Genomic DNA, 15,369 nt, shown 5'->3' with positions numbered 1-15,369 from the left:
GGCAATGAGGGATTTTCTTGCTAGTTAGCTCTGAAGCAAGGTCTCAATTATATGTTTCAAGTTACAAATGTGTGCTCAACTGGATTCCTTACCCCTCCACATATGATTGTGTGGATAGTACTCCTATTGACTGAGTCTTCTGAGTACACTTCACAGATGAACTCGGAAAACTTCGATTTGCCACTAACTCCTAATCACATCTTCCAACCTTTACCTGAGGCTCTCCTTCTAGCTATAGGTAAGATGGGATGAGAGAGGGAGCTATGGACCTGACTGCAAAGAATAATAGGGTAGAAATGGAGCATGATGAAGGTAGTACAGGGATGGATTGAGGAAGTGTGTTGGAGAACAACTGAGTAAGAATGATTAGTAGAAGAAAGGATCAGAGAGAAGGAAATGGGTACTGAAGAAAAGAAGTATCCAAAGAAACTTAGATCCAGAACTGTATATTAAGTGTGAGTTACAGTAAAGAAAACTATTTGTTCTTTGATGAATAAGTATAATTTACATATAAAATAAAACACTGGCAAATCCAGGATGGAATAATAAGAATATTATGAAAAGGAAAATTGCTACTCACCATATAGTAGAGATGTTGAGTCGCAGATAGGGACAACAAAAAGACTGTCAAAGAAAGCTTTCGACCAAACAGGCCTCCATCAGAACACACACCTAAACACACAACCACAGCCTGGCTTTGGCAGCCAAAGACTGTGGTCACGTGTGTGAGCTGCATTTGTATGAATGTGTGTGTTCCGATGAAGGCTTCTTAGGCCAGTCTGGCCTTGGAAGTCAGAGAATGCAGGTGTGTGTGTGTGTGTGTGTGTGTGTGTGTGTGTGTGTGTGTGTTGTGATGAAGGCCTGTTTTGCCAAAAGCTTTATTTGACAGTCTTTTTGTTGGTGAGTAGCAACTCCATCCCAGATTTTCCATTGTTTGATTTTGCCTGATGGTTTTCTTCCATCCCATAACCCAGTGTTGTTTTCCTTTGTTACTATTTCCTAATGCATTACTATACTTGGTGTCTGCCCTTCTTTGTCTTCTCTCCTGTCTTTCATTTGTCAGCTTCCAAATCGTATTTCATGCTCTAATTATGAGCCACACTGTATCAACTGTCTCAGCCACACTCAACAAACAACTACAGGACCACACTGAATGTTCGTGCAGCATCTCATGTCCCACATTAATCCTGTCGATATCATTAATCCTAGACCTTCAAATTGATCACTCTTCCTGCGTCACTATTGTGTATTTTTGCATGTAATTTTCTGTACCTTCCTATGCCACACTAACTTTTATCTCACCCTCCCCACTCATTCTCCTCTCTATTCCAGCTCACACATACTAACTTCACCTAATCTAGTCACATCTCCCGTCCCTCTTCTTGACTCTTACTCACCCGCAGACCTGCAACCCGCATTAAAATCTTTTTATTTATTTATTTTTGTTTTATCTCTCAGTGTTTTCACGTCAATTTCAGTTGGTTTTCACCTTTCACTATTGTCCTACTCCCTCAGATTTCATCTTGTTTCCCCATACTTCACCCACTTCATCATTTTGTGAATTTTCCGAAGTGTTCTGATGTATTTTTGAGAATCTTTTGAACATATTTCTACATTATTTAAGTTTTTTTATGCATTTTTATCCTCCGCCATGAATCCTTGCTCTTTCCAAAAAAGGCAGTCTGGCCTTGGCAACCAGAGAAGGTGGCCATGTTTGCATGTGTTGTGTTTGCGTGAGTGTATGTGTATATGTTGCCTGTTCTGATGAAGGCTTGTTTGGCCAAAAGCTTTGTTTGACAGCCTATTTGTTGTGCCTAGCTACAACTCACCATCTCCGCTGTGTGGCCGGTAGCAACTTTTCATGATACTGTCATTATGTACAAAATATATGTTATTACTTATTTGCATGGAATCCTGTACTGCATAGATATTTAAAAAATTGCCATCTGTGTGCATCACTTCTTAATCTACAACAATTTAAAAAGAATTAAGTAGTAGCTGCACTTACTTCAGCTTGCCATCTGCCACTGAGCCTTTTGTGATTGATGATACATATATTCCACTGTCATTTGGGTACTGGGGATCATCTCTACCACCAACGAGATCAAATCCAAGATCATCATCAGAGGCCAAACCACTCTGCATATAACAAAAACAGTAGTTACTTATTAACTAAGAAAAATTTCCACACTATTTAATGACTCTACAATGAATTCTTATGCCAAAATGTAAAAATATTATTAACACTATAATTAAATGGACAATTAGGTAGAAACTGCTGCTAATCATTTACTGTCTCTTAAGACATTGATCTTGCAAAAGATCTTGGCTGCACATGAAATAGTGATGGGCTTCATAGCCAAATCTGCCAAAGAATGTCACTTGTGAGTTTTGAAAAGTGCAAAAGTGTCTGAGATGAGCTTAAAACATTTAAAGCCAAAGACATTTTAACATCTAAATCTGTCTTACAGTGCATCTTGCACAGCAACCTGTCCACCATGTTGATGATCAGGAAGCATGGAATATGGCATATGCTATACCCTCTCTGACCTAACTACAGAAGCTCATCTTAAAACCAAAATAAGAACCATTTTCTTCAAATATGCATAACACACAGAAGAAAAGAAAATTTTCTTACCAGATCAATGTCCAATATCTCAGTTTCCCACTCTTGCATGTCAGCATCAATTGCAGAATCATGACTATGATTATGGCCCATTGCATGGAACTGTTGCATTCTTGTTTCCTTCTCCTGTTCTGCTTCCATTTTCTCTCTATAAATTTCAAAGCATTTTATTTAGTGGGTAGACGTATTAATTTTTTTTTTTTGAGAAAAGAAGAATATGAAGACAGACATGCATTGGAAAGAATAAAAAATATGTCATCTTCAAATAAAAAATGCATAATGTGAAGAAAGACAAAAGGTATAAAATAGAATCATAACAATCTTTATGAAGCAGTACAAGCAAATGCCTAACAGGTGCACAGTTTAATTATGTGCAAAACAAAGCTCAACAAGACATGGCAGCCACTGAATATCACAGGAGATTTTTTTTTATTTTTATTTTTTTTAACAATAAATGGGAGGAATGGACCATGACAATAAATGAATAATGATAGCTATAAAATATTGCTAAGAAGAAAAGAGGACAGAGGAGAAGGAGAAAGTTTTTGAGGGAAGGTATACTACTTCATGTAACAGCAATGTGATGCTGACTTAAAGTCAGAGGTCTCTGGTACACTTTGTAGTAATTTTGTATACAGCCTGACACAAACTATATAAAAGATGATGGTAAAAAAGAGCTTATGATAGGTTTCAAACATAGACTGATTACTACTCTCAGAAGCTCCTTGGAGCTTACTGTAAATAAAAAGTTAGCAATAAGGTTAAATGACATGTACTGGCATATTTTGGTATATTTTAGGGTTCCATAGGCATGGGCTTACTTTTCTTTTTTAAAAAAAGAAAGAGGAGGGAGGGAGAGGGGGAGGGAGAGGGAGAGGGAGGGGGAGGGGGTGGGGAGGGGGAGGGGGTGGGGAGGGGGAGGGGAGGGGGAGGCGGAGGGGAGGGGAGGGGGAGGGGAGGGGGAGGGGAGGGGGAGAGGGAGAAAGGGGGTTAATTATTCTGAATAACATGCAAAGCTATTTATCCTTAATGGTAAAAGCTGTTCTGACTGCCTGCATTTATCACGTGCTGAACAGAGACAACCCAAGATAAATCAAATGTTAAGCATTTATCTTCATCAGTTTAATTTAAACTTTACAGCATATAATTCACTGATAAGTATTTAAAACTGCAATAAATCTCCTTGATATGTCAAACAAGTGCCCATCAAGCAGCTGTATTGAATAATGCAGTCCATGCTCAAATGTCTGTGCATTAATACTAACTCATTATTTTGCCTGTAAACCAAAGACATGATGTTCCTCTCCAGTCTCTTGTTTGTTGTTGCATGGAAAAATTATAACAATATTACTTATTAATCTATACAAATAAGATCTATAACAACATACATTCAAATCTATGTAAATTGAGTAAAACTTACTATGTAATAGTAAAATAAAAATATGTATCGCTAAATATCTAAATGTTAGAGGAAGACAACATGTAGCCTGGATTTATTCTTCATAAACTGTAATTCCAAAGTTTGCTTACTGGCAGTGTGAAGAAATGGAGGGCATTCAAGAGTTCCTACATAGCACATATTTCATAAAACACTTACTTCAAGTCTTTCAACTCCTTGGAAGCCTCATTCCTCTGCTTTTTAATGTCGTCAGAGTCCCTCAATGCCTCTGCCAGATCAGAGACTGCTCTATCCCTCTCCTTTCTCAGTCGGTCACAGAGTGTCCTTATGCTCTCTCTTTCCAATACTATCTTATCCCTTTCACTGAAGGCCCAGTCCCGACGCCGTTTTGACACTTCAGCCTCTTGAGTAGCCTCTGCACAAATTACATAAAATGTCAATATTCACCAAAAATGCTTACTGCTAGTCAGCTTCTCGCAACTAATGCCAAAATGGGGAGCATTGTAAATTATGTATTCTGGTGTCCAAAATTAAAGCAAAAACTGGAAATTTTGCAAGTTTGCATTTACTTTGCCACAAACAGTATAAACAGGTGATAGTAAAGTAGAAACAATGTAAAGAATACAAAGCATAATCAAATGCAACATGCATAACGGTAGACAAAAATGTTCTTCCTTTTTTCCAACTTAATGGATTTGCACACAGTTTCTGACAACTACTTAATGTGCTCAGTATGGGGTGTGACCATCTCTGGCACCAATGCGACGCCTGACAATGTTGGGGCATGTTGTGAATGATGTCATCAATCTCATGTTGTGGCAATAACACCCATCCTTCCTGCAGAGATGCTCACAGGTCTTTGAGAGCGATTGGTGCATGCTGACGTGATGCAACCCATCTCCCTAGTGCATCCCAGACATGCTCTATGGCATTCAAATCGGGAGAGTGAGCAGGCCATGCCATGCGTGCAATATCTTCCCGTTTCCAAAAGAACCTCAACCACTCATGCTCTATGAGGTCACGCATTATCGTCCATAAATACATAGTCTGAGCCCACAGCACCTCACAACAACTGCTCATGAGGTCCTAAGATCTCCTCACAGTACCTGACAGCAGTTAAATCTTGTTGATTCACCCATACAATTTCATGAAGAGGTGTTCGAGTGGTCAACAAAATACCTGCTCACACCATTAGGGACCTTTCTCGATACTGGTCTCTTTCAGCAATGTTCAGATCCTGAAATCGTGTTCCAAATGCCCTCCAGATGCGAATCCAATTGAGGATCACTCTCCAGGCCAAATTGGGACTCATGTGAAAAGATGGGCCGCTGTTCAACCATCCAGGTGGCATGTTGACAGCTCCACTCTATAGATGTTTCCTTTTGTGAAGACATGCCAGATGCAAACAGACAGCAGGTCTTCAACAATAAAGGCCATTCTGTTGAGGCCTTCTGTACACATTTGCCTTGATACAACATGTCCAGGAGATGCTGCGAGGTCTGATGCCAGTTGCAGTGCAGGACTAAGGCAGTACCGTCGTGTCCTTGCAGCCAAATAACGGCCCACTCATTCTGATGCCACATATAGTCAGCCCTGCCCTGGGCTTCGGGATACAGTTTCTGCCTCTATCAACTGTTGCCTCATCCAAGAAACAAAAGAACAATTCCCATTAAGCCATCTAACCACATCAGTCTGCAAAGTCTCCTGCTTCCATTCTCCCTATGGCCCTCCACAGCAGAGTGTTTGTAGGCATCTTCTTTGTGCCATACTGCACTGTCTGTGGCTGTGTACACAGCGATTGTGGATTTGAGACTATCCTGCAAACACTACCCGCTTGACAGGTGCCCTGATGTAATGGTTGTGGTTGTTCATCGATCAGACTGCCACCTTCCATGCAGAACGTGATCTTAACAACATCTCTTGACTGTTCGTATGGTTATATCACACATTAGACACAGGGTGGAGAAATAGCAGTTTGTTGCTTTAATTGTGGACAACAGTGTAGTTATTTTAATTATTTTCAAAATAAAGGAAACAAGAACACAATAGTTCCATAAATTATCTTATGGTGCACGGGTAGTCAATGAGGCAGTATAATTTCCTTATTCTGTTATCATCCTCAGGTAATATATGTTCTCTACTAATTGTTCTCTGAATCGTACAGAATCTAACAACCTACTACTTTCTTCTTGTGTCCATCAAAAATTGTCAGCAGCTCCTCTCTCTCTTTCTTTTCTAAATTATTACTTAGCCACTGCAATGGTTACTGGAACTTAACAAGGCATAGTGTCAATGTTTTAGGTGTATAAAAAAATGCAAAATTGCAGTGTTTTAGACCCAACGTTAACCTGTATGATTTCACATCAGATCAGTCTGGGTGGGAATTGGTGGAATTGGTTCACAGCAGGGGCGTATATCAAACATTAAAATTACACTTGGTAAAGTACAATGAAACTCAAAAGTAGAATAAAAGCTGATGAGTGTCTTACTCTTTTTCTTAACAATGTGAGATGATGAGATTTAACAGCACTTCTCTCCCCCTCCTCCCAGGCACCTTTTCTCAGTTTATCTGTAACCAGTCAAACTAGTTTCAAAGTATTACATTACATATCTTACCTGAGCACGCATACAGAAACCAGTAGCAAACTTCCCTTCTAAAGTACTCAAACTGCTTGACATTACCTTGTTATATGATTCTCTCCTGTGAGTCGAACAAACTTGTAACCATTCACGCTGCCTTTCCTTGCATATTTTCAATATCGCCTGTTAGTTAAGGGTCCCACAGACCTAAGCAATACTCTAGGATGGACTGCACAAGTGTTTTGTAAATAATTTCCTTTTTAGACTCATTGTCTTTTCCCAGTATCCTACAGATGAACTGCAGTATACATATGGTTCAGCGTATGTGATCATTACATTTCATATCCCAACAAATTGTTAGAACCAGGTATTTGCATGAGTTGACTGACTCCAATTGTGGCTCACTGATATTTATTTGTTCTTATGTATTTATTTACTGAATGGAATACACCATGATTTTACACACACACACACACACACACACACACACACACACACACACAAATATATGTACAAATTAATGTACCACAGACTCAGTTACAAATTAATGAACAAGCATTATATACACTCAGTTGCCTCATCTGATGCTGCAAGGAAATCAGTGAAGGTTCCCTTGTAGTCTTAATCCACATTCTTCTATTAGTTGCTGGGTTGTTTACTTTTCATCTCAGCAGTCACATGGTATCTTCCCCATTTATGGTGAGCATTTGCACTTCAGTTACAGTACGTGTGTATTTGGTTTAATGTTCTCCACACTTTGCGGGATTGGTTTAAACCAGAAAGCTTCTCTGTGGTCATGAAACTTTGACATTGTGACAGACAGGGCTCATGCTAATATTGTTTCCAGGCATTGTGAATGATAAAGTTTTAGTTTATCAGTCCTTTAGCAGTGGTTATTGCTGGTCTTCTCTATATAACCTTCTCTGAACAAGGTCAGTGACATCATTATATAAATATAGTTAGCTGAGGGTCATTGTTAATTCTGTACACTCTATAGAGACAATTTTTTATGCTGTATCTCCATTTTTTGTATATGGCTCGAGGATGGAAGCCATGCAGTAGGGGTGGATTTTATTGTGCCATTGTTCGTAGGCATAGTGTCATATAGTTTCACAACACTCTTTCTCATTGCAAGCTATTAACACTTTGCCGTCCGCACGTCACATATAAATTTATTCGCTTGGTTCTGGCAGCGCTAATTCAGATACTTGGCTTGTTGCTGGCCGTTCTTGACATTATCGGGAGATTATAAATTGTTACGTTTTACTAATCTCATCATTAGTTCTCAACCCTGTTCCCCTACTTTCATGAAATTTCGATGATATACATATGTAAATAAATACAAAATTTGTTTATTTCATATATTTGTTTATTTACATTGTCTTTGGTACTTAATATTTCTCTTTCATATGATATGCAGCAAATCAGTCTCAAAGATATAACACAACTCCACAAGACTCGCACATTAAGTTTATTGTTCTTTTTTCTGTTTTTGTAACATACATGGCAGTTTCTTCATTTTTGTTTATTGGTTTTGGAAATACGTAGGCCTATTAATTGGTGTTGCTTTATGTGACCGGAAAGTCTGTCAACCGAATCATGATGAGACGTATGCAATGTAGTGGCAACCTCCAAGCCCAAGTTTTGCTCCCTGCAATCATCATAAATAATCAAATCATCTCTTCTATTTGCCATGATGAAAGGGCACAAGTATGTATAAAAACAAAAAACTTGTTGACGTGTGTAACTTATTGTTACCTCAACAAAACACCAATAGAATGCAAAAGATACTAAAGTGTTGTCGCCAGCCACTGCGCAATACTATGCTCACGACACCACTGTAGTGTCGCCGGCCAGTGAGCGATACTATGCACATGACACCACTGTGTAGTCACCGGTCGTTGATCGCTGTTTAGCGCACGACAAACATTGAAGCACGATAGTTCTGTAGTTGGGTTCCATTTGTGAAAGAAGTCACTTAGCAACTTTAGTCAGAGCTCAAGGTATCTTCAGTGGCCTCAAATAATTCCTGTAGTGCAGCTATAGCCCAGTTATTGGTGTAACCAAACTTCTGGATTCTGTGTTCACATGTCAGAAATATAAAGATTGAAGAAAAGCAGAGCAAGGACTGAATCCTTTAGCAGCCTGTTGTTGAGTATTTTGGCAGAGCTAATCCTTCCTCTAATAATCAGTTCAAAAGTTCTCCATGCTACAACTTCACTCTCAATGATACTGCAATCATGCGACAGAAGATTTAGCGTTATGTGATGTGCAAAATTTTACATTTCTGAAAATTTACAGCAAGTTGCCAATCTTTACCCACTCTGAAATAATATCAAGATCTGCCTGAATAGTTGTATATTTTTCCTGATTGTACTTCATTACAGACAACTACATCATCTGCAAAAAGTATGAGGTACTATTAATACTGTCTACCAATTAGACAATATACACAATGAACAGCAAGTTTTCCAGTATACCTCTCTGGGGCATAACTGAAATTACTTCTACATCCATCAATGACTCTCCATCGAGGATAATGTGTAACATACTCCCTATCACAAAATCCTCCATACAGTCATGAATTTCATTTGATAACCATTATGATTGTATTTTCATTAATGACATGTTAATGTGTTACTGAGGCAAATGGTTTTCCTACGTCGAAGACTGCTGTATCTACAGGATTGCCTTGATCTATGGAATTCAAGATGGCATGTGAGAAAAGCGTGAATCAGATTTCACATGACCAATATTTTCATTATGGTTGCCAGGGCAGAAGCCATTCTGTTCGAGTTACCTATGTTCAAGTTCAGAACCTCATTCTGTTTGAGGGTATTCCTACCCACTATCCTCCCCACCCTATCCTTGGTGCTATTCCACCATCCCCAAAACCCATGCAATGTCCTTGACCATCCCTACTTCATTCCTGCTTTCAACCCTTGCCTCATGGTTCATATCCCTGCAACAAAGCTAGATGCAAGACCTGTCTCATAAATCTTCCCAACATCACCTACTCAATGCCAGTAACAGGCATCATCTATTCCATCAAAGGCAGGGCTGCCTATGAAAGCAGTCATGTAATCTACAAACTAAGCAGCAATCACTGTGCTGATTTTTACATGCACACAACAACCAACAAGTTGCCTGTTCACATAAATGGCCACCAACAAACTGTGGCCAAGAGACAGCTGGACCATCTAGTTGCTAAAAATGCTACCCAATGCAACATGCTTCACTTCAATGCCTGCTTCACAGCCTGCACCGTCTGGATCTTTCCTACAAACACCAACTTTTCTGAACTGCACAGATGTGAACTGCAATATATTCACCATTCCTGTAACACCCTGGCCACTACCTTTGTTGGTCCCTGTCCTTCTCTCACCTATCCCTTTCCCTGCTACCACTCTAGCACTTAAAGCCTTCCATTCCACTGGTGCACCCACCAGTTTTTCCTCTCCTCCACTTCTCCCCTTTTCTGCTCCTCCCCCCCCCCCCCCCTCTAGCCTCCAGACTGCACCTAGCAGCCCTACCCTGTCCCCATCACATCTCTGCTTGCTCCCACAAGCAACAATGCACGCTCCCTCACCCATACCATACTATCCTTAACTCTCCACATCCTAGGCACCTCCTTACCCCCCACCACCCACAGACTGCCTCTCCTGTCAGGTGAACCTTCTCTCATCAGGCACAGTTGCTACAAGTCCGGTCCAAGTAGCCAGAGACAGTAGTTGTGTGTTTGAACTACACTTGCAAGAATGTGTGTGAATGTCTTTTACTTTAGAAGAAGGCCTTTTGGCCGAAAGCTCAAATGTATAGCAGTCTTTTTGTTGTGCCTGTCCGCAACTCATTACCTCCTCTATGATGAGTAGCAATCTGTCCTTTTCATAATACTGTCATTATTGCATCCTGGTTTTTCCATTTCATGATCCTAAACAGATGGATCTTAATAATACTTAGCAGCAGTTTTGTGGATGACGTCTGCTACAGATGGGCGTGACCTATTTCTCCCAACAACTGGGCACAATATATTTATTTATTCAGGTATTTATAGCATATTATGATTAAGAGAGAGACTAACTCAATTGCAAATATTTTACATAATCTGAATACAAAATCTTTGGTTCCTGGGGCCATTTTTAATTTTAGTGATGTGTTCCACAATGAAGATGACACATATGCCTATATCACTCATTTTGCAGTGGTGTGAGAATTACACTCTAACTGTACTCATGGAACTTACTTCGTAAAAGACATGTTAAATTTGAGTTTAGCATTTCTGCTTTTGCTGTGCTACTTTCAGTTTTGGTTCCTGTGTCTTCCACAACTATCTGAACACCAAATGTTTGTGCAACCAACAGCCCTAACATTTGAACAAAATTGATTTGAGCTTTGCAGTGGTCATTAATAGCTTTATGCATTGCCCTTTCTTTATCTCTGACACTATGCTCTGTTTTACACCTACTGTGCAGCAGTCACAGTATCTTTAGAAGTTTCTTTACAAAGACTGGAAACCATGGAAGATCCTTCTCATCATGAAGGATGGATACATATCTATCCAGCACTTTGTCAACTATTCTTCTAAACTTCAGTCAAAGTTTCCCTATATGCACCTGCCCAGTGCTAAATGTCTGAAGTTCCTCTCAGATATGACATTACTGCCTCTTCATCTAGTTTCCTGAACATATAAATCATTCTGCTTCTTTTAGTTGCCCTTTGCCTTTGGTAATCACTGTTGGCACAACTGTATCATAATCACTGATACCAGTTATGACGTGGACATCTTCAAACATCTCACGAGATCTATTTGTTGCCATTAGATCCAGGAAATTTTTGTCTAGCGGGGGCTCTTAAAATATGTCTTCAGTAGTCTTCCAATAAAGCATCTAGTATTGTTTTGTAAGATGTCTTGTCATACTCAGTTACCCAAATTGAATGATGAAAGATTACAAAGTGTTATCTAATGATGATAGTATAATTGGAGAACTTATGTATTAATAAGCCAAGGTTTCCTTTAATATTTTTGCTTGTAAATTTGGGAATGAATTTCCCGGTCAGCAGAAGTACTCATTCTTGACATTAAGTCCTGCTCAAATACTTTACAATTTTTATCTTGAAGGGTTCAAGTTTTTGTCTACTGTGATGAACATTAACACCTCGATTTCCCATAAGCTATTCTTCGATACACACAAAGAATTACTTAAAAAGTCTCATTGCTGTCAATTCATTACAATGATGCAACAACACTACATTTAACTCTACAGGTTTAGGCATACTGGCAGTAGAATAGTTTACCTGTTCCTTTTCTTTTTCTTTTCCATTTATTTAGATTAGTAAACATCAAATTTTTACAGCCAGTAGAGCTAAGTTCTGAAAATCTTAGCATCCTCTTTTCTCTAATACATCCCCAATATTTCTTGGTTTGAAGCTAACTTCTTATACAACCACCACCACCACCACCACCACCACCATTCTAAGGCATTATAGAACATAACATATACACAGTGTATTTACTCAGGTTAATATTTAAAGCTGACACTCAGTTACCAGCACCAGGGTACATGAAGGAAGCCTTCCCAAAGAGTGTGGAAATTACAAATCAGTTGTCCCTTGGGCAATGGTGAAAGACACTGGCTACTTGTTCCGAAAAGGTGCTGCTACGCGTCCCGACAAGACGATATGCAACAAACACAAATAGTCCTTCCAGGGTACAGGAAACTGCTTAATAATGCTGGGCACAGCTTATGAATCTGCATCCACAACAAACAGGGTGTACTGATTCAACAGTGTGGTTAATGTTTAGAGCTAGTCAACCATAAACACTGGAGAAAACATAATATTTCTAAGTCTGGTTTAAGTTGCACAAAATACTGTTTCATTTAGAAAATGCCTGCCTGGTTTTATTTTACCTTTGAAGATACTGCCTTTTGAGGCCATAAACATTTTTGAGTCATGGATTTGCCTGTACATTTAAACATTTGATGTATTTTTGCAAAAACTTATCACACATTGTGAAATAATCTTACTGTTATTGTCGAATGGGATTTTTGAATAATACTTCTGCTCTGGCCATATGGCTTTATGCATTACAAAATCATAAAGTGAACAGTAAATGAAAATTTTGTTTGGTTCAAACTTACTGTTGTTGCCCGTTCAGCCCATGAAATGAGATTATGAAAGCACAAGTACAAATAACCCCTAACTGTTTTCTTTGTTTTTGAACCTATTTTGCAAATAGTCAGACCTCAAAAAATATGAATATTTGATTCAGAAGCCATTCAACTAGTGGTAAAGTAAACACGAATCAGGCAACACAGATGTGTGTAGTAATTATTCATTACATACAGATATTTGGTTCCTCTCCTCACCACCCAAATCCCGAACAAAAACTTCAGCCCCAAATGAATAAACCCTATTTATACATAACAATTGACTTCCAGATCTGCTTAGGGCAATTTGTTGCCAGTCTGCTTTTCCTGAAGATCAATGAGAGTAAGACTGTCATAAACAGAGTACTGATGTAACTGTGGTTAAGAATGGGAGAGACACTAGCCTTGACTCCCTTAAAGAAAATGGCTTGAACAATTCTGAGAACGTTGAAACACTTAAAGCAAGATGACATAATTCCATATATGAGCTTTGAAACTCACATTTTCCAATTTTGTCTCCAGCATTTTCGTGCCACACTGCCTCTCTGAAGACTACCTTTATACTTCATGAACTAAATATTACAACCCACCTTGAAGTTCAGCTTGCAGTTTATCGATCTGCTTGCGCAGTCTATCAATTTCTATATTTGCTTGATCTAGGTTATCCATTCTTTCTTTTTGGGATTTCCCATACATGTCCCTTGTGCTCGTTGACACTTCTGCTTGGTCCTTTCTAGTATTGTCCCTAAAAATTTAAATATCAGATAACAAAGGATCTGACTCCACAAATAAATTAAAATTAGTATTAATGACAACAATTAAGAAAGTAAATTTTGTTTCAAAACAAATAAATAGGTGAATGATAACCTTACCATTTCAGTGCTGTATTGCTGAAAAGATAAAATGCATACAAAATGTGAGCCAGGGGAAAGTCACACTAAAATTGTGCCATCAATGTTACATACATTTCAACACCCTAATGATGCAAATACCTGTTTTAACATCTCATTTCCGAAGCATTCACAGATTGATGACTAAAGATGGATGCCCCATCATGATTAAGGATTCCATTTTTCCTAGACAACTTTTCAACAACTGACCCAGCAAAATTTGTCAGATATGGCAACTGGTAGATGTGCACACTATCTGGACTCCAACAATGATCCAATCCTCCTCTGCTACTCTCTACATTTGCACAAGTTTAATTCTTGATCCCAACCACACTCTTCCATATTTGGTTGTTTATATGTCCTAGGATGAGTTGCATGAGTAATTTGTAAGCAATCTCCTTTGTAGACTGATTGCATTTTCCTAGTATTCTGTCAATAAACCGATGTCTGATGGCTGCTTTACCCATGACTGAGCCTATGTGATCATCCCATTTCATGTCCATACTAAGTGTTACACCCAAGTATTTGTATGACTTAACATATTCCGACTATGACTCACTAATATTATATTCAAAGGATAATTTTTTTTCTTTTTGTGAATTAATAATTTCATATATTTGAAAATTTAAAACAAGCTGCTAATCATTGCATCACTCTGAAATCTTAGCAAAATCTGATTGAATATTTACACAGCTTCATTCTGACAGTACTTCGTTGTAGATAACTGTAGTATCTGTGAAAAGTCTGAGGTTACTATTAATATTGCCTGCAATGTCATTAATATACAACATGGACATTAAGGGTCCCAACACACTTCCCTCAGGCACACCTGAAATTACTTCTACATCTGTTGATGACTCTTCATCCAAGATAACATGTGCATTCTCCCTACCAAAAAATCCTCAATCAGTCACATACTTTATCTGATATCCCATATGATCATACTTTTGATAATAAGAGTAGCAGTCAAACGCTTTTCAGAAACTGAGAAATACCGTGTCTACCTGACTGTCTCAATCGATGGCTTTCAGGATGTCATGAAAAAAAGTAGAAGTTCAGTTTCACACAATCTATGTTTTTGAAATCCATGCTGGTTGCATCGAGGAAGTCATTTTGTTTGAGATACTTCATTATGTTTGAGCTCAGATATGTTCTAAGATTGTACATAATGGGCAGTAGATCTGAGGATCACTTCTGCTAGTCAACAGAGGGGTTAATTCAACAGCGAATTGGGTATAGAATCTGACAGGGATCATAGGGTCACCACTAATTTAGTAAACTGAGTACCTCATATAAAACTTTGCTAAAATTTGATCCTTTTTCACTGTTTACCAAGTATCTCCATACTCATATTTGAACGGACATCTGATTCATACTATCTCAGAAGCTTGGAGCTATGCCGGAAGACTTGTCACACTTCATGCCACCTATAATAGTAATGAGAATGCTTAGTAACACTTAGTTTTTCTAGCTGTTTCATTCTGTTAGCCAAAATTCAAAAACCTCAATGGAGAAAATATTGGCCAATTATGATAAACTGAAGGGCACATAGTTCTAAGTCTGTGTTCTCCTCCTGTTTTACAATTAACAGCTCTCTCTCACATAATTTGGATGGAAGGGCTTCTCTGAATACCACATTCTCTACCATATAGCAATTGTCCCAATAAAACCACAACACACAATGTTTGTTCAGCAATCCCACTTTATCAAACCTATGGCAAGTCA

General features: G+C 38.6%; 1 protein-coding gene across 1 annotated transcript in view; it reads right to left on the bottom strand.

Moving 5' to 3' along the window:
- LOC124595256 (disks large homolog 5) overlaps window positions 1-15,369 on the bottom strand; it is a 172,063-nt gene that overhangs the window by 93,857 nt on the left and 62,837 nt on the right. The window contains exons 9-12 of the mRNA XM_047133923.1: window positions 13,345-13,499; window positions 4,224-4,440; window positions 2,639-2,774; window positions 2,009-2,139 (exon numbers count right to left, since the gene is read on the bottom strand). Coding sequence (XP_046989879.1) covers window positions 2,009-2,139; window positions 2,639-2,774; window positions 4,224-4,440; window positions 13,345-13,499 — 639 coding nt within the window. The remainder of the gene's footprint in view (window positions 1-2,008; window positions 2,140-2,638; window positions 2,775-4,223; window positions 4,441-13,344; window positions 13,500-15,369) is intronic.

The sequence above is a fragment of the Schistocerca americana genome, chromosome 2 (genome assembly GCF_021461395.2).
Source record: "Schistocerca americana isolate TAMUIC-IGC-003095 chromosome 2, iqSchAmer2.1, whole genome shotgun sequence".
Taxonomy (NCBI): domain Eukaryota; kingdom Metazoa; phylum Arthropoda; class Insecta; order Orthoptera; family Acrididae; genus Schistocerca; species Schistocerca americana.
This window is presented reverse-complemented; position numbering and strand designations above follow the sequence as displayed.